The sequence below is a fragment of the Salvelinus namaycush genome, chromosome 31 (genome assembly GCF_016432855.1).
Source record: "Salvelinus namaycush isolate Seneca chromosome 31, SaNama_1.0, whole genome shotgun sequence".
Lineage (NCBI taxonomy): Eukaryota > Metazoa > Chordata > Actinopteri > Salmoniformes > Salmonidae > Salvelinus > Salvelinus namaycush.
This window is the reverse complement of record NC_052337.1, coordinates 32,614,545-32,640,572: the sequence shown is the minus strand read 5'-3', so window position 1 is coordinate 32,640,572 and position 26,028 is coordinate 32,614,545. Positions and strand designations below refer to the sequence as shown.

General features: G+C 42.9%; 2 protein-coding genes across 2 annotated transcripts; both read right to left on the bottom strand.

Annotated features, from left to right (window-relative positions):
• Nucleotides 1–2,460: 2,460 nt before the first annotated feature.
• On the bottom strand, nucleotides 2,461–25,536 carry LOC120026503 (tenascin-like). The gene is made up of 23 exons (XM_038971385.1): nucleotides 24,983–25,536; nucleotides 23,088–24,401; nucleotides 22,282–22,545; nucleotides 21,579–21,694; nucleotides 20,513–20,666; nucleotides 19,139–19,408; nucleotides 18,741–18,926; nucleotides 18,449–18,538; nucleotides 17,803–18,066; nucleotides 14,004–14,279; nucleotides 11,669–11,941; nucleotides 8,117–8,389; nucleotides 6,623–6,745; nucleotides 6,100–6,243; nucleotides 5,619–5,738; nucleotides 5,294–5,437; nucleotides 4,951–5,081; nucleotides 4,700–4,832; nucleotides 4,345–4,496; nucleotides 4,077–4,173; nucleotides 3,740–3,901; nucleotides 3,376–3,539; nucleotides 2,461–3,099 (listed from the first exon to the last, which is right to left on the bottom strand). The coding sequence occupies exons 1-23, from the start codon at nucleotides 25,464–25,466 to the stop codon at nucleotides 2,989–2,991; spliced, it is 5,445 nt and encodes a 1,814-aa protein (XP_038827313.1). The 5' UTR covers nucleotides 25,467–25,536; the 3' UTR covers nucleotides 2,461–2,988.
• On the bottom strand, nucleotides 10,553–11,269 carry LOC120025958 (tenascin-like). The gene is made up of 2 exons (XM_038970715.1): nucleotides 11,104–11,269; nucleotides 10,553–10,871 (listed from the first exon to the last, which is right to left on the bottom strand). The coding sequence occupies exons 1-2, from the start codon at nucleotides 11,237–11,239 to the stop codon at nucleotides 10,588–10,590; spliced, it is 420 nt and encodes a 139-aa protein (XP_038826643.1). The 5' UTR covers nucleotides 11,240–11,269; the 3' UTR covers nucleotides 10,553–10,587.
• Nucleotides 25,537–26,028: the final 492 nt, after the last annotated feature.

The following is a 26,028-nucleotide window of genomic DNA, read 5'->3' as shown; positions in this document are numbered from 1 at the left end:
AACTGAGCAAAAGGACAAGTACATTAGAGTGTCTAGTTTGAGAAACAGATGCCTCACAAGTCTTCAACTGGCAGCTTCATTAAATAGTACCCGTAAAGCACCAGTCTCAACATCAACAGTGAAGAGGCGACTCCGGGATGCTGGCCTTCTAGGCAGAGTTCATCTGTCCAGTGTCTGTGTTCTTTTGCCCATCTTAATCTTTTTATTTTTATTGGCCAGTCTGAGATATGGCTTTTTCTTTGCAACTCCTCCTAGACAGCCAGCATTCCAGAGTCGCCTCTTCAAATTATTATAATTATATACTCAACACTTGTCGACATGAACCCAGCTGCTCTCAGTCAGATTCCACAACAGATACAAAGGAAGCCGTTGGAGCTTGTCTAGTGTGAGAGAATTGAAATGTCCTTGGCAAAGAACTGACCTTCCGAGGCATGAATGGCATCCACCAGTACCCAGAATCTGGACCTAAAATGGGATGTGATGAAGGCTCCTTTCCAACTGTAGAATTATTGACATACAGTACATTATCCATTAAATATCCATTAATTTGTCAACTAACATGCCGGTATTTTGTCTACTGAACTTGTTGACCCTATTTAACTGTGACCATAGAGATGTTCTATTTAATTATGTGTGTGACAATGTATGATATATGTGTCTAACTGTTCATGTCTGTTCATTATGTTGCGTAATAATATTTCTGTTCTATTCTAATGTGTATTTGCCGATGGGGTGAGAGGTAACTATGCATTGCCCTATAAATTAAATTGGCAATAATGTATTCAGTACATGCAATCATGTAAAGTCTCTATACGATGTCCCAGTGGAAATCTCCAGCAACCCAAGTTCATATGTTATGAATACAGACAGATTAAATAAGAATTTCCTTAAACCCCTCAAGTAGGATTTGAAATCATCAATCAAAACACTGCAATACAGTACATTTAATGGATTAAAAAGGCAGACAAATAAACTTGATCAAAAAGCTGATTTCATCCAGGCCTAGTTATGAAATATTATTGTTCTGTATTACTGTGTAGTAATATTATCATCCAATCATCGCATTACCGAAAGGGAATGCTTGCCTATGTGCTGGATGTTAGTTTGTGTGTTACATGTACATGGTATATGATGAATGCTCACAATATCAACCAGGGACTTTTCAGTAAACACAGCCTTACAGTCTTTGCAACTATTTCACACCATGTTTTTCTTCGCCTACATTACTGTCATTAATTGATACCTGCGTCAGATGTGTTTTTTCTATTCTGTATGGGTCGACATGAAAGTGACCGGGGCTGCCGTTATGTGGTTTTTCAAATTAAGACATGGGCCTTTCACATGAGGAGATAGGGATACATGAGTAGTTCTTCTGACTTGACCTGTAGAACCACATGATCCCAGACCAGGCTGGCTCCCCTAGCTATATATCTGCTGCTCCACATTCTTCGCTGCTTTCAGACTAAGAAGGAGAAAATAACATGTCCCCCTTACCAAAATATCAATATTTTATATTATCACTCTGTAGGTACATGACACCACAGCATATTTAATCCTTTTGATACGAGCTTACTTTTCTTTTGTTTACCCTAGATTACAAAAAGACAACATTAAAGAGCCACTTTTACAGAAGTAGTCTAGTAAGTTGATGTGTATTATTGTTTTTTGAATAGTTTTGCTATTTTAGGCCCATTTTATAATGAGTATTTCTGTTTTTGAATTTGGCGCTCTGCTATTTCACTGGATGTTGGCCAGGTGGGATGTCCCATGTACCCTAGTGAGGTTAATATGCTCTCAATCTGTGTGATGCATACTGATGAGTACTTTTCTCATGATTAAGGCATGAACACATGAACACTCAACACTGCCATCTGCTGTTGAAGGGAAACTTTTAAGTAAAGAAACAGGTATGTTTGACATTGGCAGCAAGAAAAATGCTGACACCTTTTAACAAAGTATATTTTATTGTATTGAGGGTTTCATATAGACATCTGTTTTTCATTCAGTTGAAAAAAATGTCAAGCATAATTTAAACCGGTATTCAATGATGTCAGTGGTTATTTTCACTACCATAATCTTCTCAAGAATAGTTTTCCTGCTTTGTTGTATTTGAGGACATACTATTAATGAATTCCAATAGGTTGAAATAATATAAAATGAAATTTGAAATATCAATCACTCAATATGAAACAAATGATACCCAGTTTAGTCAGTCCTGCCCTCAGGTCTGTACAAGGAAACTATTTTTTTGTCTTTTTTTCATTCGTCCACCTTTGATACAGTCCCAAAATGTTTTGCAGGTCAGCAGTCAAGGTTTCAAGACATTGGACTTTTACAGAAGCAAAGTGTCACTTGTCACATCATCATCATGATGCGTTTTGCATCATATGATGCATTTTACAACATTATGCTGATGTGGCAAGTGACACTTTGCTTCTTGAAAGTCCAGTATCTTGAAAACGTATCTGTTGACATGCAAAACATTGTAGGACTGTATCAACAGTGGACGAAAATATAGTTTTTGAGTGGAATTTTCCTTTAACTTCGATAGCTTTATTTCCCCGTCCCTCAATGTCTGGGGAGACTGAGGGGTGTGGCATCAAGCCACGTTATTATTTCCATGTGCCTAGTTGAAAAGCTTAACGGTGCTCATAAAGTTTTTTTAATCAACTGCCAGAAAGAGAATGTAACAGTGTGGGAGAATAAAACATAAGAGCGAGAGTGAAACTTACTATTTTTACCCTCACCATAAAAATAAGAGTAACTGAAATCTCCTTTCATTGTTTCACATTTCATAATCAAACTGCCTTATTCTTAATTGGCATATTCAAATATCTTTGGACATAATATAAGGAGCCATATTTGGCTTGAACATTTTCCAATGAACACAAACAATAAAACAAATCAAACACACAAAAGTGCCTATACTGACCATTCCAAACCCTCCACCAAATATCTTCACAATAAAACCTTGTACAGGTATTAAGTCTATGATCTTTTCCGTCGGCTTTCAACGTTTCTGAAGTTGACGGGTCTAATCTTCATCTCGACGAACTGGATTGAATACTCGTGTCCCTTCCAATGGAACCAGTTGATACCCTGAAAAAAGTATACTTTTTTTTTACATGTTTACATTTTACACACCGCAGTATTTCAAAAGTATGTGTAATAAATAATACATGTAATAATCTTGTTTCATACTCTGACCAGAATATAATATATATATATATATATATATATACACACACACACACACACACACACACACACACACACACACACACACACACACACACACACACACACACACACACACACACACACTTTGTGATAGCAGAAAGGGAGTCAATACATTGTAGGCCACACTTTCTGTACCTTGCTGTGACTATTGTCACCATATTTTCCCATGAGGTTGACACGATGGCAGTTCTTGTACCAGAAGGCACCCTTATAGGACAGTGCACAGTTGGTTACTGCAATGTCGTTGTCATTGTCGTACGTGGAGAAGGGCCGACCATGGTGATAGATCAAAGAGTCACCTAGGAAACAAGAGAAACACATTGACTGGTGTGAAGAAATATGGATAGTTCAATCACAGTTATATTGTGTCTTTTATTGTGACTTTTTTTACTGTAAAGTGTATTGGTATATTTCAATGGAATTTTAATAAAGTTAGATCTGACTAGATTTTCTATGCAGGAGCACTAATAAACACAGCTATTATCATAATTGTACTTACCTGCTGTGCCGCTGTATCCTCCTAAGTACAACTTGTAGCGGCTACGTGGCTCTGCGATGGTGAACTTGTCATACTGAGCGTAGGCCGACTTCCCGTTGTCCCTCAGGTCCACACGCAGCTCGTACTGGCCTGATGCCGTCATCTTGTGGAGGTTGGCCAGACCTGAAACGACAGGAAATGACATCACAGTGCCATTCCTGTTTCCTATGGCTCAATTGGTTGGAGCATGGTGATGCAACCCCAGGATTGTGGTTTGACTTCCGCATTGGCCACAAATACTGAATAAAGGGAGAAAATAAAATACAAATAAAGGAAGGGTGGAGAGATGTGGACTCACCAAACCAGAATTCATCATTCATGTCCCCAAAGCCACCGGTGTAATTCTTCCAGTTCCTGAAGAACTCCAGATTTCCATTCTGGCGCCTCAGGAACACCTGTAAAGAGAGTTGACAGAACCTGCCATTTACAAGCCCTGATGTCTTTGGTTTGGCTTCAGTGTTATCACAAACATGTAAAGGTCAATCCAATCAAACCTGGAGTTTAGACTTGTGTGTGTGTGTGTGTGTGCGTGCGTGTGCGTGTGCGTGTGCGTGTGTGTTCTTCACCATCCATCCTCCTCCGTCCGTGATCATGTCACAGTAGACCTGGATGGGCTGGCTCTCTTCCCCTCCCAGGTAGATGTTGTAAGTGCCAGAGATCGTGTCTCCATTCAGCAGAGCCTGCGAGCAGTCCTTAGGGTATCTGTATAACCCTCCAACTACACACACACACACACACACACACACACACACACACACACACACACACACACACACACACACACACACACACACACACACACACACACACACACACACACATCAAAAACAGTGCACTACATAGGAAATAGAGCATCACTTGAGATCTGCTCATTGTAAAGCTGTGAGGGGAAGGAGGTGGTGTGTGTAGCAGTCTACTTACTGGTGGTGAAGACATTGGTGACGTGGCGGCTCCGCTGGGCTCCAGCGATGGCCTGTAGCCTGACGCTGTACTCTGAAGAGCCACTCAGCTCACTCATGCTGTACGATGTGGCTGTAGGGCTCAGGACAACTTCCTGTATTCAAATCAAATCAATCTTTATTCATAATGTAAAGCACTTTGGAAAATGTAGCTGTAAAATAGCCATTGATGATAGATAGTGGGGGCCAGTGTGCGGACTCATAAACCCGTACCCGGACTGTGCCGTCGGGTGAGGTGAAGGTGAGGATGTATCCGGTGATGGCGGCACGCGGAGGCTTCCAGGTGAGAGTGGCACTGTCTGTCTGGACGTTACTGGCCGCCAGGTCATGAGGAGAATCCACATCTACAGACACAAACAGGAAAGTGGAAGGATCACATACAACACTATGTTAAACGTGTTAAATAATGATATCACAGATGTCTTAATATTGAATTCATGGACAATACAATATTGCACTTCATTGAATTTATGAACAATAAAATATTACACAGTTTGATTGTTGTTTGAAAATCAGACCCAATGCTCCTATATAAAGCATCTAATTTGAGAGCTACCCGTTGTGAATTCAGTGGTGATGGTGCCACTCTTCTGTGCCTCCCTCATGGCGTACACCCCAACTGTGTAGTGGGTGGCAGGGACTAGGGAGCCCATCTCAAACTCCACCGTGTTCCCAGAAACGTGCTCCATCACTGGGGTCACTGCAGACAGCAGAGGAAAGAGACAATATCACCACCCGGTTACCACCACCAACAGTCCTATTGTGCTGTGTCTATTTGGCTAGTGATGGGGGATACCATTGATAAAAATACATAATGTACACAAATACACGTCAGCTCCTGGCAATCTGTGCCTTGGGCCTCTTGTGAAACACACACAAACCTGAGTCTGCGCTGTAGGTGATGACGTAGCCATCGACGGTGGCCTGAGCTGGTTGCCATAGCAGCAGGGCGGTCGTGTCAGTGACGTTGACAGCAGAAAGAGCTTGAGGCCTGTCCAGAGCTAAGAAGGAGGAAAATACACAGCTTTGTTACACACATAGGCCTGTAGCCACAACAGCTTCAGCAAACAAACACCTGTACTGACAGTATTATGACCTGCAAACAACCCAATGCAATGATGTCATACTTTTTCCAGGAATAATTGACTGGGGTGGACAGAGTAAAGGAGTACCATATGTGCTGTTGAGTATGAATGTATGAAGCTAATGATTTATGAAATGCTCATAATGTCTATGCATGACACAGAGACTTCTGTCTATCCTCCTCATAGCACTGTGACTTGAATGTAAACGCATTATATAATTGCATGTATTTAGTAAAAGGTCAAATGTGTAAATGTATGCTAAAGAGTAGTCAGACACCTGTGGTGATGTTCTCTGCCCCCGGGTCACTCTCCTCCAGGCCCTTCCCAGCAAAGATGGTGACCTGATAGGTCACTCCTGGAAACATGTTAGGCAACAAGGCCTGGGTCTCAGTCCCATCTGCTAGCACTGTCATTGGGCTGCCTGTTGATGAGAGAAAATATTGCATTTATGCTACTTTAAGTTCTTCTATTCTGAAATAAATATATGTTTAATGGTGCTCTTAAATCGCACTGTTAAATCCACTTTAAGGAACTGGTTTCCTTTCCTTCCTTGGTAGCAGCTGCAGATATTCACAGTTCTACACTAGTGTAAATTATTGTGTGAAGAAACCTTGTGATTACTCTATATTCCACTAGAGAGAGTGCTTTGTCCAATTTGAAAAAAAATGGAGAGGAAATTCCTCCCCCCATGCCACATGAAGCCTTTTTGAGGCCTAAAGAACTATATAAATGCAGTCCAATATCCTTATTATAATGGGTAGACTTTACTGCCACTATAAGATATGAGGCTATTCACTCACCTCCTTGGAGAGGCACATAGATGATGCGGTAGCTATCCACTCTGGCACGAGGCATGATCCAGTGGACTATGGCCGAGGACTCAGTCACTTCAGAGAAGTGGATGCCTCTTGGAGCGCCCAGGCCTGGCACAGCGATGGGGTAAGGGTTAAAAAGGCAAGCAAAAAATGAGAAAAGTTAGATTGATCTGTTTGAGTTAGATTTTTGATCAGGAATCGATTTTACTGAGGTCAGTTTATTCAACGGAATAGGCCTATTGCCCTATGGTGTGTCAATATACACAATGACAAATCAGAAAAGCACACAAAGACACACCAAATTCCAGTGAGAAAACATATTTGCTGAAAACCAACAAAGGCCCACCACAATCACCACAGCCAGAGTAAGATTGAAACCCACTGCAATCTACAGATCAACAGGGGTGCATCAGTATCACACTTCCCAAAAGGCTAAAAAGTCTGCTCTTTAGGGAGCACATTTTAATGCATGAACCAAACCATTAAACTTTTGTCAAACATGCTACAATTTTTTTTTAAAGTTGCGTCTTTAACTCTAACCAGTTTAGTGGCCAGTAAAATGTATATGTAACAGTATAACTTTAGTACGTCCCCTCGCCCCGACCTCGGGCGCGAACCAGGGACCCTCTGCATACATCAACAACTGACACCCACGAAGCGTCGTTACCCATCGCTCCACAAAAGCCGCGGCCCTTGCAGAGCAAGGGGCAACACTACTTCTAGGTTTCAGAGCAAGTGACGTAACTGATTGAAACGCTACTAGCGCGTACCCGCTAACTAGCTAGCCATTTCACATCCGTTACATATAGGCTATGAAAATTGGTCTATAATGGGCATCAGAACACATGGACTTTGAGCTGCATTTAAAGCCAAGCATAAGAAGCAGCACAATCTAATGCAAAAATATGTGTCTCCATATTCCTGAAAAGGATATCATATGGGGAAAAAGAGACGTGCAAAACCAATTTTTTAAATGTAACCTTTATTTAACTAGGCAAGTCAGTTAAGAACAAATTCTTATTTACAATGACAGCCTACACCAGCCAACGCTAGGCCAATTGTGCGCCTACCCTATGGGACTCCCAATCCCAGCTGGTTGTGATACAGCCTGGATTAGAACCAGAGTGTCTGTAGTGACACTTCAAGCATTGGGATGCAGTGCCTTAGACTGCTGCACCACATCGGGAGCCACTTGATTGGTCCCTTGATGCTCCCAGGCCTAGGACTATTAGTACATAAAATAATGATCAGTGGCAATTTAAATATTTCCCTGAAGGCATACCCCTTGGAAAAGAAAACCAGTAAAAACAAAAGGTATTATTACAAAACCAAGTCAAAACAAAGATCAGTATTGCATCTTGTAATCAAGACACCTGTTTCCAGAGAAACCAGACGAGAGATGTGAGATGCAGACCACATTGTGCTTCGGCATTTACTGATAGTTCAGATTGTCAGAAAATAGGCCCTTTATTTAAATACCTGTTCGAGCAACACCGGTAATTGGTTGGGAGCGCTGTTCCAAAGTGACACCGTACAGCTCGATTTCGTACTCGGTGCCGCCTGTGAGTCCCGTTAAAACCTTGGTTCGCTCGTCACCAAGGACGTTGACTTCTTGTGGATGAGCAAACTTTGTGGAGTCCTTAATTTTGATCACAAATCTATCAAACATGTCTTCATCTGCGGTCCAGGCCAGGCGGAAACTGTCTGAAGTGATGTCCGAGACAAACATGTGCTCCACTTCTGGCTCAGCCTCTGGTTGGAAAGAGAATTCAATTCGACGTATTTGTCGAGAAACATTCACCCAATTACTAGAAAACAAATTTGACGACGGCGACTGTCGGCGACTAGATGGAAAAGGTGAGAGAGTAGGACTCCTAGTTTTTGGTTAAATTCTCATGAACTTGCTACCACCACTCTGACATGCTTTCAAATCGTCAAGGTGCTTTGCATTCCTTTGTTATTTTATTGAGAAATAGACACGTTCATGGTTGTGGAGACATTTATTGACGTCAATTAGCAAGTCAACATCCACAATTACTATTCTCTGTGATTGTTGCATCAAGCCAAGGATTTGGCCAAAACAATCCATCCACACCGCATGCATTCTCAATGCCAGCCCTGCATTCAGTGCATTCAAAGGTAAATAAGAAAACGAGTGGTTAGGTCAACTGACATTTCATGCTGAAAATGCCATGTTGATTTGTCTGTGTTTTCCTACTTATAGTCTAGGCCTACTATCCAATCAATGGTCCATAACCATCCTCAGACATTTTCAACTGGAAATAAAGACAGTTTTTTAAATGCCTTATCAGTCTAATATTTACAGGTGAAACTTAGATATTGCTTGCTTAGCCTACCTCAAACAATTCTTAGTGACAGTGATGTGTCCATTGAAAATGGCATCCTTTACACCGTAACGTTCACAGTGTCACATTATGAGAAATCTGAGGGGAAAACACAGTTTAAAATATGAAAACATATTTTCATATTTTCGAGAGAGGAAAAAGCAGAGCACCACACTCTTCTTTGCTGTAACAATTAAGCTTCAAACTGAAAACACAGGCAAGACCTCCATGATGCTTCAAACATGAAGAGGATGAAGAAAATATTAAGAGTAATCAGATTGCTCTGGAAAAGTAAGTGAGATGTTGGAGGAGGTAGTAGGGTTGTGTGTTGAGGCTTCCCCACCAAAGTAAAGCATTGATGGCATTAATATTTAATCCTTTCTTAGAAGATTACAGTGGAAAGGCCTACCAGTTTTTTGTGATACAGTAAAAGTACAAGTTGGGAATCCATCACCCCTTGAGTAAGTAAAGTAAACCTGTGTTTTCACTTCGACTGAATAGTGACCAATCCCTCAAGCTGTCCCAAGTGACACCTCACTGTGATGGAGAAGCCTCTTTGTACAGGGCCGAATCCTAACTCCAAGTGACTTGTGTGCATCTTAGAATTTCAGCCTACAGACTGTGTAGTGTGGCCAGAGGCATCATGCACCTTATTTTTTGAGGGGGCACTGATGACCGAATTCAATGTATTTCAATGAATTGTGAGAAAAATTATCTATATCTTGTATACCTTTTATCCTACAAATTGATCAAATTGGTAGGGGGCTCATGCCCCCTCATTTTCAACAGCCATGACGCCTCTGTGGGTGGTACCTGTCACAGCCACTGTGGTCAGTGGGCGGGAGACCAGCCCAGTACTGGATACCCCAGTCAGCCTGACCTCATAGCCTATGCCAGTGATCAGGCCCCAAATGTCCAAGAAGCTCTGGTTGCCAGGGACAGTGAACTCCTGAGGTTCCAGTAGCCAGCCTGAGTCTGACACCACTATGTGAAAGTGGCCAAAGCCACCAGTAGAGGGAGCCCCTTCATGTTGTTGAGGATGATGTGCCCTCCAGGACACGCGGAAGCCGAATGGGGTGATCTCCGAAATGGTCAAGTTTTCCACTTTGGGTAATGATGCTGGAGGGAGTGGGAGTTTTTTGGGGTGAGGGGGGATTAGGGTCGGGTAGAGGAGGGGTAAGACGTGGTGAGAATACATATGGTAGTTGATGTGTGCAATGATTGCAAAAGTACTTGTAGTCGTCGGCGCAGTTGGCCCTATGACTTGTAGAGCCCCAATTCAATTAGGAGAATCTAGTCATGCACATAGCTTAAATAGATTGATATCATGTTTATAAATGGGTGACAAACTCCTAATTAAAAACGGTGGACATGTCATGTAGATACAAGGGGGTGTTGAAACACTAAAGTGAAGATTCTCATCCAAGAATATTGTATCCATCACACCTCTTTGTAATGTTCACTTGAACACTATTCAAAACCTGCAAATTTGTCCCGCTTAAACCTGGGTGGGTCCCTGGAGAGGTCATGTGTAATTCTTTCACTACTGGGACACACATTTCCGCCCTGTCAGTGTTTCAAAATAAGTGGTAAGATTTGAGTAAATTACATAGTACCTGTGACGGCATGGGCTAAAACGGAAGGGGTGCGGCGCCCATGAGAAATACCGTACAGTTCAATGTCATAGTCAGTGGCGTCCACTAGGCCAGTGACTGTAATGTTACGGACCTCGCCAGACGGCGTGAACTCCAGTGTATCAAACAGCTGTTCAGGGTCGCCGACCCGGATGACAAAGCCATCAAAGTGACCAGCCACTGTGCCCCAGGACAGGGTGAAGTTATCGGGGCTAGATTCGGACACAGCTATTGGGCCCAACTGTGGGACTGCCTCTGGACAAAAGAGAACAGTGATTTTGAATTAGGGGAGATGAGGAGTGTGATATAAAAATTTGACGTTATCTGTTTGACAGTCTAGGACTATGGTTGGAACACTAAAGTTATGATTATTTTCATGTCGGGGTTTGACTACTCATGAGCTAGTTAAGAGTAATAGCTTTTGAATTCGGAATTATAATATGTTATAATGTAACATATGGAGAAGAAAATACATGCGATGCAATACCTGTGGTGACTACGGCGAATAGGGGCTGTGTATTCTGTCCAGCGGAGCTAGCGTAGAGTTTGATGTCGTAGGTTGTACTCCCTTTGAGGCCAGTCATAACTGTGGCGCGAGCCGCTCCAGGCAGGGTGCGGCCCATGGCCTGCGAGGGCAAAGCAGACTCTCTGACTTCTACTATAAAGTTATCAAAAGCCTTCTCCCCCCTCCTCCATGACAGTGAAAGTCTGTCTGAGGTAATGTTAGAAACAACTAGCCTGGACAAGTCAGGCTCTGCAGCTACAAAGGAGAGAAAAGTCAGCATTCATTCATTTTTTTAAGGGTGGCACACTGTTACTATCCTTTTTTCCCCTCAATAAACTGTTTTCCATTTAATCCAGTGTCAAAAACTTCAAGTGACCCAGATTATAATGAAGTCAATGTGTAGTCACTAAAAATTGGTATTCTATATAGTATTTATGTGTGCTCAAGAAAAATTATCAGAAAAGCATTGCAAACTTCAATATGGAGCAAAGTGATAATGTGCTCGTTCTGGCTTTAGAAATAAATAAAACAAACAAAATAGAAATACCTGTTGATGCAATAATACTGACAGCATGGGTTCGTGATCCCTTGACAATCCCAGTGAGGTAGGCTATATAGTCAGTGCTGGGCCTTAGCCCTGTGATGTCATGAGACATTGCATTCTGGGATATGTTATATTCCTTTGGCTCCTTCAGCCAATCTGAATCAATAATCTCCAGGACATAACCGTCAAACTCTCCCTCAGTGCCATTCCAGGAGATGGAGAAACTCTCTGACGTTAAATTAGATACATACAGATTGCCAACCACTGGCTCGCTCACTAAAGGAAGAAACAGTTATTGGATTTTGAAATAAGCTAAAATGTTAAAAGCAATATGCCTATTGCCTATAAAATCACTCGTTTGGCTGCTACATATTCAATTATCTGTCTAAGGGGATGATAATAGATTGTAGATTATTTTGTTTATCAAAGATATATGAGAATAATAAGTGCAATTTCACATGGCACTCACCTCAAACCTGCCATTCTCGATAGTCTTTGAATATAATGAAAAATGAATGACATGCACATTTTAATTCTGACAATACAACGGCAAGCTTTTGGGGATGTGGTGAAGACTAAAGAAAGATACAAATATATTGCAGTGTAACACATCAGTACTGATCATAATGTGTCACATGAATAATAATAGCATTTGTGCCATATAAAGTGTAAGTGATATCATCATTATTCCAATTTAAGCCAGGTCAGGACTAGCTCTTATTCTAAAAATAGATGTGCATGTTTTGTTCAGTGTTTGTTCAGACAAGACAGAGTAAGACACTGACATAGACACAAACAGGGAAAGTGACAGATAGCCAAAGTGCCGGAGAGAGAAAGAAAGTCAACAGGACAGGGTATCCATGAAAATAAAAGGTGGCTTCAGATTTGCTAGACTTGACAAGTATGCTTTTTGACAAAAGTGTACGGTTGAATTTAGTGTCAAAATGTGACTTAAGGCAGGGGTCTCCAACTCCGGTGCTGGAGAGCTACTGGGTGTGTAATGTAAGGTTTTGTTCCAGCCCAGCACTAACTCATCTGTTTCAAATAGTAAACAATTGTAGCCTTTAGTTAGTGCTGGGCTGGAACAACAGTAGCTCTGCAGGACAGGAGTTGGCGAACCCTGGGCTAGAAGACAGTGGACATGTTGTTGGTGAGATAGTACATTGCCAAACCCAAGCAGGAGAGCCATTCATTTATGATGTTAATAACATGTATGGGTGATGATGTTAAAGACACTCCATGCCTTTGGAAGAGTTTGTTGACAAGGGAAAGGGAAAACTCTTATGTGCAGGGGAGACATTCACAAACAAGTTAAAATCATGCACACATTGCATTGAGTAGGACAATAAGTTGCCGTTTTTGTTGCACTATAGTTGGAATAAACAATGTTTCACAAATATAATATCTAAAAGAGGAGTTAATGTTGTTACAACACACACACCGTACATAGTATTCATTGTCACAGGAGGTTGGTGGCACCTTAATTGGGGAGAAACAGGCTCATGGTAATGACTGGAGCGGTGTCAAATACATCAAACACATGGTTTCCAGGTGTTTGATGCCATTTCATTTGCTCCTTTCCAGCCAGCTGTTCTCCCCTCAGCAGCCTCCACTGTTCATTGTATACTATTAGGCTACATTTCCAGTCTCTCTCGTACTGAAACCAATACATAGACCTCTAATGTCACTCAGCCGTTCTGGCCACTCAGTTAAAGCATGACTCCAACAGGCAAACAAGCTATAGGTTAATTACTCAGTCTGTGAGGATGGGGGGGTTGATGGAATGATGACGAATGGACACTGTTTAATGTGGATGGGAGGGAGGAGGTGTTGTTTGGTTTTCTTTTGCAATCATTGCAGCACATGAAAACTCACCACGATGCATGTAATGGCAGGGGGGAGGGCTTCATGCACTCAGGCCATGGGATGGAATGTGAGGAGGGGGCGAGACAGGGTGAGGTTGGTCACTTGCGGGCAGCTTGCTTGTTTCAGTTATAGGGTAAGGGTTTGTGTGGGTGAAGCCCAGCACCCTGCCCTGTGGTGAAAGACTGACACAGTGGCTGGAGGGTAAGAATGACACATGGTATGGTGTTGTTAGAATGAAACACTGTCATTGGTAAAAAAGGCTAAATTGAAGGGTTACGTCAGTGATCTTGCTTGCTACGTGCAGTGCTATGGATGCTTGAATGTGAATGGAAACAGGCAGGTGTGTGTGTATGCTGTTCACCACAGATCCCAACTGGAATAGAGAGAAATTGCTCAAAAGGCACAGTGAAGAAAAAGTAAGAAAGAGAGGGATAAGAACAGAACCTTGGGGGACACCTCCATTCGTAGGTACCTGTAGTGACTTCAGTATACACCGGCTCCTGGAAGGAGCCCTGGTGGAGCCCGTACAGGCCAATCCTATACAAAGTGTTAGGACTCAGGCCAGAAATGCCCAGGTTGAAGGCATCAGCCGACAGGGTGAGGTTCTCACTCTCTGGACCTCCCTCTAAGTTTGTCACCTCAATGACAAAGCTCTCAAACTCCCCGTCCTTGGGAGTCCAGTACACATTGAAGCTGTCCCATGTCACGTCAGAGACTGTGAGGTTGGCCACCACAGGCCTCAGCTCCTCTAGCAGACAAACAGATCATAGTACAGTCAATAAAATATACACTATATGAAATATATCATAAATCGATATTTCACATCATGTTATGTTTTATATCCCATAATCAGGGATCATCAACTAGATTCAGCCAAGGGCTGATTTCTTTCTTGAGCGGATGGTTAGGGGGCCGTAACATAATTACAAATAATTTGTATACTGCAAATTGAGTGCAAGAAGCCCAAACAAATTTCAAACCTTACATTTGTATACGATCACATGTATCTCTTTATTATGCGTGGGAATACTTTGGAATAGATTTCCAAAATTGAAATCACTTGGAGTTGATTTGCTGCAGTTTTTACAGTCTTTTATGTCCAACAATAAAAAATTAAATGCAACAACAAATAAAATCACCCGCGGGCCGCAAGTTAGGGAACCCTGCTTTATATATTCCATATATTTCACATCAACTATACAATGTATTGCAGGGATTAAACTGTGATGTGTTTCAGCAGCACTTTCTTAGTCAGTTATGATGACACAGAACACATGAATACAAAGACAGATGGATGAATGGGAGGATGTATGAAATGAATAAGGATAGGATGGAGAGAGGGATGGAGAGAAAGATGACCGATGGTTATGGATGTCTATGGCAAAGAATCACTGCTCCATGTACCTGTATTAGCAAAAGCATGAAGAGGCAGAGACTGCTCCCCCTCCACCTTCCCATACAACGAAACCTCATAACGTGTCCCAGGGGATAAGCCTTCTATAAGGGTCTTCCTGGCACTTCCTGGTACCGTGGTCACATGAGCTTGTGCCATCCCTGACAGAGCATTCACCTCCACCAAAAAGCTATCAAAGGCTTCATCTGGGGCTGACCAGGCTAGCCTCACGCTAGTGGGGCTCACGTCTGTGACATTGAGGTCCCCTAGCGTCTCCAGGCTGGAGCCCTCTGGTTCAGGTTCAGCCCCAGAGGGGATGTCCCCCGTGGGGTACAGAGATGTAGACGTAGGCCCCTCTGTGATCAGAGGAGCCAGAGGAAGGACTGTTGGATGAACAGCTCCTGTGTCAGGAGACTGTGTCGTCTGAGCACTTTTGACACTCAGAGCGACTACATCAGTAGAGGTAGACTTGGGTGCTAAATGAAAGTACATTCAAAAGGATTAAATGTGTAACCTGTAACCTCTAAAGGAGCAGAAGAAAAACAAAAAGAGTGGTTAACCTGTGGGAAGAAGATCTGGTTAGAAGAAATAACTGGTGGAGTAAAAGATTAACATAAATACCCACAAAAGCATAATGATTGATTACAGTAACAAAAGGTATATTGTCTTTTGTCTAACTTTCTCCCATTGAGGTTTGGAAGGAATAATTCTGCATTCATCACTCATCACCATTTTCTCTCTATAGTGCTGTGCAGGTTTTCTTGTTGTCAGGGACCATAAACTTCCACATGCATCGGAGACGTACATTTACACTGAGCAGCTCATGCATTAATGGCCCCTGAACAAGGGCCATTAATCTTTGAAGGTTCCGAATAGTCCACCGTAGTGACAGTACCCAGTACACTTCAAATGGATGAAGAAGCCATGCACTGCCAGTTATCCTACAACTTTGTTTATGTTTCAATATCCATATTAGGTCACCACTAGTGTACTATGCAAGCATGGATATTGCAACAGAACCCTGGTCGAACACTTTAGAGTTTGATTCATGTCTTGTTGTTTCAAGATGCATAATATGCTATTTTAACATTGTACTTTACAAGTAATACTGTAAACATTTCGGGATGAAAATGCAATGTGGATGGGATCGCAAGCAATGACAGTGAAGTGGATGAGTTTGTTGGCACAGACATACAGAGAGCAAATTGGTTGCTTTTAAAAACTCCAATGAAGGAGGAAATTGGTGTGCAAATGTAGTCTAATTGACTTTTCTGGATGTCATGCTGATCTGCAGGGAAACAGTGGAGACATTGTAACCTCTCTGAATAGCCATTCCAAGGAATACACTGATTTTCTTAATGCTTTATCTCTTCAGCTAGAAGGTATCAACTTCTCTGATAACAAACCTACTTGGGGGGGGGGGGGCACAAGGTGTTTTTAAACAACCAATAGATAGTATTGTTGCTGACAGAAAGTCGCAAATTATGCCCTGCAAATGACAGCATTTACAGTCCCAGTATCCATTGCTAAATTTGCTATAACCAATTTTAGTAATGTCCTTCATCTGAATTCCTCTGGAATAGAGAAGGCATGGATTCCTCTTCATAGTTTGAAAGCAACACTTTCCGTTTTAGGACTGCCGTCCTCAGCATGCAAGAAGTGACTGGATGGGATGAAGCTAAATGGCCATTTTGTAAAGAAGGTATTATCTCAAACCTCTAATATCATGCCATGCTTACCGATCCACTGCAGTTGAAAATCACAATACCATCATGCAAAACATGAAAGGTTTGGTTTTGAATTTCTCAACTCTTTTGTTCAAATCCTGACTTTGCTATCCAGGTAGAGTTAAAATGAGCAACGTTCAACAACAAAGGGATATCTATTGTACTGAAGGCATGCAGCCCAAAAGTAAAGCATATACCTGTAACTGTGACTGCTTCAAGCGGAGAGGATCTTTGGCTATTGCTTACTCCGTAAAGCTTTACTCGATATTCTGTGGATTCCCTCAGGCCTTGAAATCTAGAACCTTTGGCATCTCCATGGAGATGGACCTCTTTTACATCCCATAATCCCAGAGTGTCTCTACATTCTAAAATATAACTATCATAGACAACATGTGCCTTTGGTTCCCACGAAAGTTCAAATCCTTCGGACGTTACAACTGAGACAGTCAGCTCTCCCAGCTTATCCTCGAGCTCAAGCCCCATCCCTGAGATCTGTAGGTCTGGGTCAGAGGGGTCTAACGACACAAAACTAATGATATTGTCCTCCGAGCCTATGGGAGTGGTAAGCTCAGGGACCGGGTTGGCTATGTAAAACGTGAAAGAGGCTACAAGAGAAACACAAAGGCACAAATTCAGATAAGGGAGACATTTAGAGATTGTGTGTCTTTCTGCACTGTTACTGTTGGCCTCAGTGTTGTCTATTTTTGTTCCACTAATAAAGTAAGTTACAGCCTACAACTACCGGACCCTTGCCCTTAGTAATTCCACATTCTTCTGTCATGTAATGGTATGTATATGAGGAAATTATTTCACTCCCAAGAGCTTGTGTTGTGAAATATGTTTGGATTGATAAAGCTGTTACAGATGTCTTTATCTCTTAGGATTATATAATGCAATTCAAAACTGTTAGCAGTACAATAGGATCCATACGTTTAGCACTTGCTGAATGATTCCCACAAGAGACTATGTTTTTTACCCAGACCTGAAACCAAATCTATGACTTCAAATTGGCAAAATAGTATTGTATACTTGAAAATTGCTTTTTGCAGAGAGCAGAACTGAAACTACTTTCTTAACGGATCAACCACACATATTTGTGCCTTGCAATACGAGGGTGGAGTCAGTTGTGAAAATTCTGTTTCAACCCTCACCTGTAGATGCGGACAGGGTGGCAGGTGTGCTCTTCTTTGAGCCTCTCTCAGCAACCAGGGTGATGGTGTACATCATGCCAGGGGTCAGGTTGTTTAGGTTGTAGGAGGTGGCTGTTCCAGGGACCTCCACCTCCTCCCTCCGGCCATCCTTGGAGATGTACACCAGCCTGTAGACGGGGATCTTGGCTCGGGGTCTCTTCCACACCAGTGTCATGCTGGTCTCTGTGGACTCGCTCACTTCCAAGTCCTTGGGCCCATCAAGGTCTGTGGAGGAAAGTGGTAAAGCTTTCAATCAGTGATGATCAAGCCTTTGGTAAAATTCATAGGGTAGTGAAAGTACAAACATAATTTTTCTGTTTTAACAATGGATAGTATAGTGCTTTCATATTTCAGAACTATGATAGTTCTGAGGTTTGAAGATTGTTTCCCAAACCACTTAGAAACATCAGAACCTCATAAAGCACCTATGTTTGACTCATATTGTTGCCTAATAATCTGTTGCATTGAAAGTTATATATATATATATATATATATATATATATATATCTATGACTGCAGAGTGTCTGTGGTCACTTATGGTGGTGGATATTTGGACTGCTGTTGAACAGTGGCTATCCTATGAAAACGTGTCAACGTATGCTCTCACTGGTTGCTGCGTTTGTGGTGGCAGGCAGGCTCTCCCTCTCGTTCTTCATGGCGGTCACACCAATTCCGTACTCTGTACCTGGCTTCAATCCTGTAATGGAGAAGAACAGAGATGAATTTGAGTACCTGATTAGCTTCAGTCCTGCAATCGAGCAGAACAGAGAAGGATTTGAGTACCTGATTAAATTGACATCAAGAGTAACAAAGTCATAGCGAATCCTATCTTGGGAAAAGCCCTTATAGCTTCTACTGACATAATTGCATGTTGGGATTTGGTCATGGTTGACCCTCACCAGTGATAGTTGCCTGAGTGTTGTCTCCTGATCCACGGGGGAACACCTCTTCGCCATGGGAACCCCCAGAGATAGGGCTGTACTTCACCCTGTAGCTGTCAACGTCTGCCCGGCTGTTTCTCCACTCCAGTGTGACGCTGTTGTCTGTCTGGCTCAGTGGCTGCAGGTCCTTGGGAGCGTCCAGGTCTGTAACAATGCAAGAAGAAGAAAGGAATATAATAAAAACTGTTGACAGTGAACTCTTGATGAATCCAAGCGTGCATGATGTTATCAGGTACACTTAAAAAAATGGACTGGACATGGAATTGAATTGGGACTGTAAAATTGTAGTGTGCTCAAACACAGTTTGCACTTATCAGGAGTGCACTTATCAGAAGTGGATAAAATAAAGCCCCAACCTGTGGTGAATATCTCAGTGACTGGATCGCTGGTGCTGTTTCCCCTCCTGGAGACCAGGGACACCTGGTACTCAGTGTCCGGGCTGAGGCTGTCAATGCTGTACTGTTTGTCTGTGGTGGACAGGTCCACGCTGGTCCTCTCTGTGGGGTCGGAGCTGGGGCCGTAGGACACGGTGACACCATCCACCTGAGCCACGGGATGGAACCAGGTGACTAATCCTGAGCTGTCTGTCACATCACGCACCTCTACCTGCCTGGGCCCATCAATCCCTGGGGGAAAGGGACACAATGAATACAATATGTTAAGGATGACTATTGCAGGCTCATTCACCCACCCTCCTCTCCCCTGTAACTATTCCCCAGGTCGTTGCTGTAAATGAGAATGTGTTCTCAGTCAACTTACCTGCTAAAATAAGGATTAAATCAAAATAAATGAAAAGGGTGAAAGTATGTGCTGTTTGTTACGGACAATGATCACATACATGTTTTAAGTGCTCCCTTTGGGCTACAGACACAAGGACACAAGGAATATTGGTTTTACTTTAACTACATTTTAAGACCTGCATTGTTATAATTATAATTATGGCATAACAAATGTAATTAACAGTTTGGTTACTCTGACTGTTTGGTATGTGATTTCACTGATCTGTGTTCTGACAGGACCTCTGGTAAGTTCCTGTGTTTATTGTCACAGGAGAAGTTTCTCAATTCCATGATGTGGTGACTTCACCGGGTGAAATAGGCCATAGGTTCACACTGTATAAATCACCTACTTCTGTCATTCCTCATTCTTGAAAGCTGTGCTGAACTTAAGCTTGTATAAATAAATTATGCACAATTCAGAAGGAGAAGATATTTATAGGCTCCATCAACAAGGAATTTTTAATGAAATGGCTTTTCCATAAACGAGGAGGTAGCATACTTCACGCTAGAAACCCATTTGACCTTAATGTATGGACTAACAGTTGGCAGTAAAAGCTTATGGCAGGGCTCCTTGAAAGATAAAAAGACTCTCTATTGTAATATGCAGGCTGGGCTGAAATTCAGCATTGTTCACTTTTGCAAAAAATACTGTTAAATTGAACTGTGTGAAACGACAATGGGGGTTTAGCCACTTTTTCCATCTAATCCTCATGCCATGATTGACCGTTAAATTGGTCTGTTCAGTTGTTCCTCTGTCTGCTTGTGTGATTTGAGAGGTGTAAGCATTTTCCTTATCCACCCCATGGGATGTGGGTGGTCGCCAGGATGAGTGGGAGAAGCCTGGTTTAGATTAATTCATGCATGGCATGACAATGTCAGAAGAGTTGGCTTCCCAGTTCGCACATACAGATCTGCATTTGACTAGGGGGAAAAAACATTACATAAGCTTACTGGTAGTGATGATTTTAGTAGACTGAGGTCCCCTGGTATTGTTCTTGATGACGCCCACTGAAACCTCGTACTCCTGACCAGGACCAAGCCCGGACTGCTCATACAAGGTCTGGGAGGATGGAAGGGTGGTCAGGGTCTTCCCACTCTCCTCTTTCTGAAAGGACAAATACATACTGTTTTTAATATACCATTTCTGGATTCATACATGCTACATAGCCTACTTACATATCCAACAGGCTAACTGAGGTAAGCCACGTCAATTTGTCCTTTGGATCAACAAAATAAATATTTCACACAGTTAATGTTGAGTTAAACAATAACAATTGCTACAATATTAAAATTGTCCATGGTTATTTTAGCAGGTATTTGATTACCTCAGATAAGAATGCTGCAAACAAAGCCCATTTGGCCCATAGTAATAGGGATGAAGTGCTGATCATGGATTACAGGTCCTTACATTTTATGTATGAGGCAATAAAGCCCAAACGCTGAGGAGAATGGGATTAGCAATAAACACTGCTGAGCATGACCTGGCTGCTGGAGACCTCCTTGAGGAGTGTTATAACGAGGATGCAGCCCTTTGTGAAAATGAACTTGGGAACAATATGAAGGGTATTATGGGTTATGGCTGCCCAGACCTTTGCCATTAGCAGCTGAGCAGAAAACGTGCCAGTAACAATAAGCCCCCAGATTTGTGATCTGAGGCAATGCACAGTTATTTTCCACGTACCGGTTCACATCAGCGTCATTCTTTAAAGTGTAAAGTACAGCACGCTTCAATAGCGTAACAGCAATTTGTGGTTTATTGTGTATGTTTAATTTTTAACCTTGTTATTTTGAGTTGTCTGAATTGAAAACTGAACTGACCCCAACCCTGATAGTTATTGCTACTTCACTGGACATGATAAATAGCCAAGGACTTCAAGATCTCCTCACTAAAAGAGCAAAACCAGCTTGTGTAAATCTGTCATCTTGTCCGTGCTGTTTAGTTGAATTCTAGGCAAGACCCAGCAGACATCACTTGCAGAGAGATGGATAGATTGCAAAGAGAGCCAGACAGACTGACCGTGTTGCGGATGTAGAGCTCCCAGGCATCAAAAGGAATGTCCAGCTGATCCCACAGCACCTCTATCGAGGTCTCCCTCACCGATTTAAACTTCAAGCCTTCTGGTTCTGGCAGATCTGGCAGGACAGAGCGAGAGACAATAATATGTTATGCCTCATGACAATAATATGTTATGCCTCATGACAATAATATGTTATGCCTCATGACAATAATATGTTATGCCTCATGACAATAATATGTTATGCCTCATGACAATAATATGTTATGCCTCATGACAATAATATGTTATGCCTGATGACAATAATATGTTATGCCTCATGACAATAATATGTTATGCCTCATGACAATAATATGTTATGCCTCATGACAATAATATGTTATGCCTGATGACAATAATATGTTATGCCTGATGACAAAATATTGTGCATCGAGACAGTGTGTGGTTTCAAAACTTGTAAAGCATCAGTCAAATCTAGTGGTTGTGTTGGAATCACCTATTCTTAAAAATAAAACATTGTGCTGTGAAATTTTCTCCACTGGACTGAATAGCATTCTGATTACAGTTAATATGCAAATGTTTTTTTACACTTTTTTTCTAAAGTGGATCACATTCCCATGAACCCAGACTGCTCAGAGACCCAAGTTTTCAGATCTTAGGCAAGATGTCTTATTACGGAAGCCTCGTTAAACGGGCATGACCTACATGTGGCCACCCTGGCGCTGATTGGGATGCTCTTCTTGTTGCTGAGGATGGCATAGACGTTGATCAGGTACTCGATGCCAGGCTCCAGCTCGCTGACAGTGGCAGCAGTCTTGTCTCCGCCCACTGTGAACTCCTGATACAGACCCCCAGGACCATTTGGCACATAAGTGATCAGATACTCTGTCACCAGCATCTCATTATTCCAGGTCAGGTCCACTGTCTCAGTGGTGACCTCTGTTACAGTCAGGTCCTTTGGAGGGGAAACTAAAGAGAACGAGAAAGAAAGAAAATAGAGGGATAGAAAATAGTTATATTTTTGTATATTTCTGAGTTTTTTACTGTCTCAGACACTAAGTTTCCCATGCCCTCAATATAATAATATATAATATACTGTATATATGCCATTTAGCAGACACTTTTATCCAAAGCCACTCAGCCACTAACAATCCTCTACACAAAGCTAATGCTTTCCCCAGACTCACATCTGGTAGTGGTTTGGACCGCCAAAGATCTTTGAGACAAAAGTACAGACAACTGAAATGCACAGCTTTTGGCATCAAAGGAAATCATAGATGGAAGTTTTAATCCTTTTCGCAAAACCCCTTTGAAATTAATTCAAATGGTATTTGGGGATTTTATTAAGTTTTGAGTATAAAACATAACGGAAAAATAAGTAATTGGATTTAATGTGGCATTCAACCAGCACATGGAAATATCAAGCATGCAAAGTTAACAAATTAACTAAACCCAATTATTCCGTTTTTTTTCTCTCAATCAGTGGGTCAGTTGAATGAAACTATTCTTACCTTCTGAGCAGTCTTCTCCGATGTATCCCTCATCACATAGACATTGTCCATTCACACAGCGGCCTTTGTCCTGGCAGTTGTTGAGGCAGCTCAGATCTCCGCAGTTGTCTCCCACGTATCCCTCCTCACAAATGCACTTCCCATTAACACAGTGCCCCCTGTTGTTGCAGTTATCAGGGCAGGTGAGTCCAGAGCAGTCGTCACCCGCATAGCTGTCCTGGCAGGCACATTTTCCATCCACACAGTATCCCTGGCCCAGGCAGTCATTGGGACAGCGCTTCTCACTGCAGTCTTCCCCTGTGAAGCCCTCATCGCAGACGCACTGCCCGTCAACGCAGCGTCCGCGGTTCAGGCAGTTGTTGGGGCAGCTCAGCTCGCTGCAGTCCTCACCAGTGAAGCCAGCATAGCAGACACACTGGCCGTCCACACAGTCTCCACGGCCGTAGCAGTCCGAGGGGCAGGTCTTAATACTGCAGTCCTCTCCACCAAAGCCTTCATCGCATACACACTGTCCGTTGACACAGCGGCCCCGGTTGAGGCAGTTATTGGGGCAGGAGAGCTCAGAGCAGTCCTCTCCCTGGTAGCCTACGTCGCAGTGGCACTGCCCATTGACACACTGCCCCCTGTTGTGGCAGTTGTTGGGGCAAGCCAGCTGGCTACAGTCTTCTCCTTGGTAGCCAGCATCGCAGATACACATGCCATTGAAGCAGGTACCTCTATTGTTGCAATCACCGGGGCAGGTGAGCTTGGAGCAGTCCTCTCCGGTGTAGCCAGAGCTGCAGACACACTGGCCGTCCACACAGAAACCATGACTCATGCAGTCGCTGGGGCAGGTTGTCTCCCCACAGTCCTCCCCGGTGAAACCTTCTTCGCAGTAGCAGGTTCCATTGACGCAGCGTCCACGGTCATAGCAGTCGTTGGGGCAGATGAGTTCCGAGCAGTCAGAACCCGTCCAGGGCTCTTCACACACACACTCCTCATCAACACACTTTCCACGGCCTAGGCAGTTGTTCAGGCAGTCCGTCTGAGAACAGTCCTCTCCAGTGAAACCCTCGGCACAGATGCAGACCCCGCCAATGCATTGTCCGTTCTCACCACAGTCCACTTTGCAAACCTCAAGCAAACAGTCGTTCCCGCCAAAGCCCTCGAAGCAGATGCATTTCCCGTCTACGCATCGACCTTGGTCCTGGCAGTCATTGGGGCATTCAGACTCAGTGCAGTTGGGTCCCTTCCAGCCAGGCTTGCAAATACAGCCACAGGTGTCTGCACTGTAGTTGCCACGGCCATTGCAGTAAGGCTTGGTCCCCACCTCACCTAAAGGAGCAGAGTTAAGTGAATCATAATCCTGCCCCTCACCCCCCAATCCACATCTCTAACAAATGTAATTTAGAAATATTGTAAACAAGTATTATCATCATAGACCAGAGACATTCGAAAACCCAATTATGTCCTGAATAACAATCTTCTAATCAGCACGGAGTAAGTCCATGCTTCGATGTTCATTCCATTTTCAAGAGCATTTTTCCCTGTAAAAGAGAAAGCACTGCTAAGCCCAACCCCACATTCAATTCCAGTGAAGCTTCCCAGAGGTTGAGTAAAACAGATGTACCTCTGAAGGAAGGGGAGGTGATGAGGTGACAGTCATCCTAAGCATGCTATAATATACCAGGATTTCTCAACCCTTTGCCCTTCAAAACACCCTAAACTTGTCCCAATTATATGATTTGCAGTATCCTAACTGTTGTGTTGTGTTGTGTTTTCTAACCATTTATTTACCAGCTAAGTTGAGTGAGAGCACACGATAATTTACAGTAACGACCAGGGGAGAGGAGAGGGGTTGAATGAGCCAATCAGAAGCTGGAGGTGATTAGGTTGACATGTATACAGTACTGTACCTGTGACTGGCTGAGCGCTGCAGAAGCCAGATTCTCCAGTAGTGCACTGATCTCTCAGCGTGGACAGCTCTCCCTCCAGCATCTCCAACCTGCTCAGGAGGTCCTTCAAATCCGGGAACCCTTCGGTGCATGCACACGCCTGCTGAGGAATGTTAATGCGGTGGGTGAAAACAATCTGGTTCTGCCCATCCATGGTATGTTCGGTGGTGTGGAGGCCTGATGGCGGAACTGCGTCCTGGGGCTCAAGGCTGGTACTTCCTGGAGCATCCAGGTCCACTGAGCACAAGGAGCTAGCGGGGACGTTGATGTTGTAGACATGGTTGAAGATCACTGGCTGGTCAGCACTGGGGAGGGTTATGTTGTCTCCGCCCGGGGCTGTCAGAGTCGCCCGTTTATGCCTAAGTATTTTTCTCACCAGCCCAGATTGGCAGAGGCTGAAAAGGAGAGTCAGGAAGAGGCAGCCTAGAATGCTTTTAGTACTCATGTTTGGCTCTCTTAACTGGACTCAGCTTTAGGAATATCAGGACAAAGACTGGCCAAATCTGGAAAACAGTGTAGGGGCCCTGGAAGGTAAACAAAAAACATTAAGTCAAAGATAGCCTCAATAACGCACATGGATAACTACATTTTCACAGGGTCACTCTGGGGAGACGTCCATGACTGTAAAACTTGTAAAGGCAGACAATAACCTGTGCACTCCGTGAACTACAAGACGGTAAAAATAGATCAACAAACAAAGTCAACATAACATTTTTGTCCAGACTAATGGAGGTAGTTACACTTGAACACCTGCACATTCCAACTGCATTCTGTCTATTATACCCTAGATAACAGCACCAGTAAAACTGACAATGATAAATTCGGACACTAAAGGCCATAACATTCCAGAGGGATGAAGTTTGATGTGTAAAGGCATCCGGTGTGTATGTCATTACCCCCTCTAATCAATGGGTTTCACTCAGATGTAAATGAGAAAAGATTAAAGTATTTTCTCCCTCTCTTTATTTACCTATTCTCACAGGGTGAACACTGTCTATATAAGTTGT

Bases quoted from the DNA above. Each gene is read 5' to 3' on its own strand.
- LOC120025958 (XM_038970715.1), bottom strand. From the start codon at position 11,239: ATGGGCCGCACCCTGCCTGGAGCGGCTCGCGCCACAGTTATGACTGGC. The intron at 10,872-11,103 runs GTATTGCATCGC...TCTTTTGTCCAG, and splicing joins ATTCGCCGTAGTCACCACAG to AGGCAGTCCCACAGTTGGGC.
- LOC120026503 (XM_038971385.1), bottom strand. From the start codon at position 25,466: ATGAGTACTAAAAGCATTCTAGGCTGCCTCTTCCTGACTCTCCTTTTC. The intron at 19,409-20,512 runs GTAAGCTTATGT...CCTTTCCCCCAG, and splicing joins TACTAAAATCATCACTACCA to GGATTGATGGGCCCAGGCAG. The intron at 3,902-4,076 runs GTGAGTCCACAT...CTGTCGTTTCAG, and splicing joins GAATGATGAATTCTGGTTTG to GTCTGGCCAACCTCCACAAG.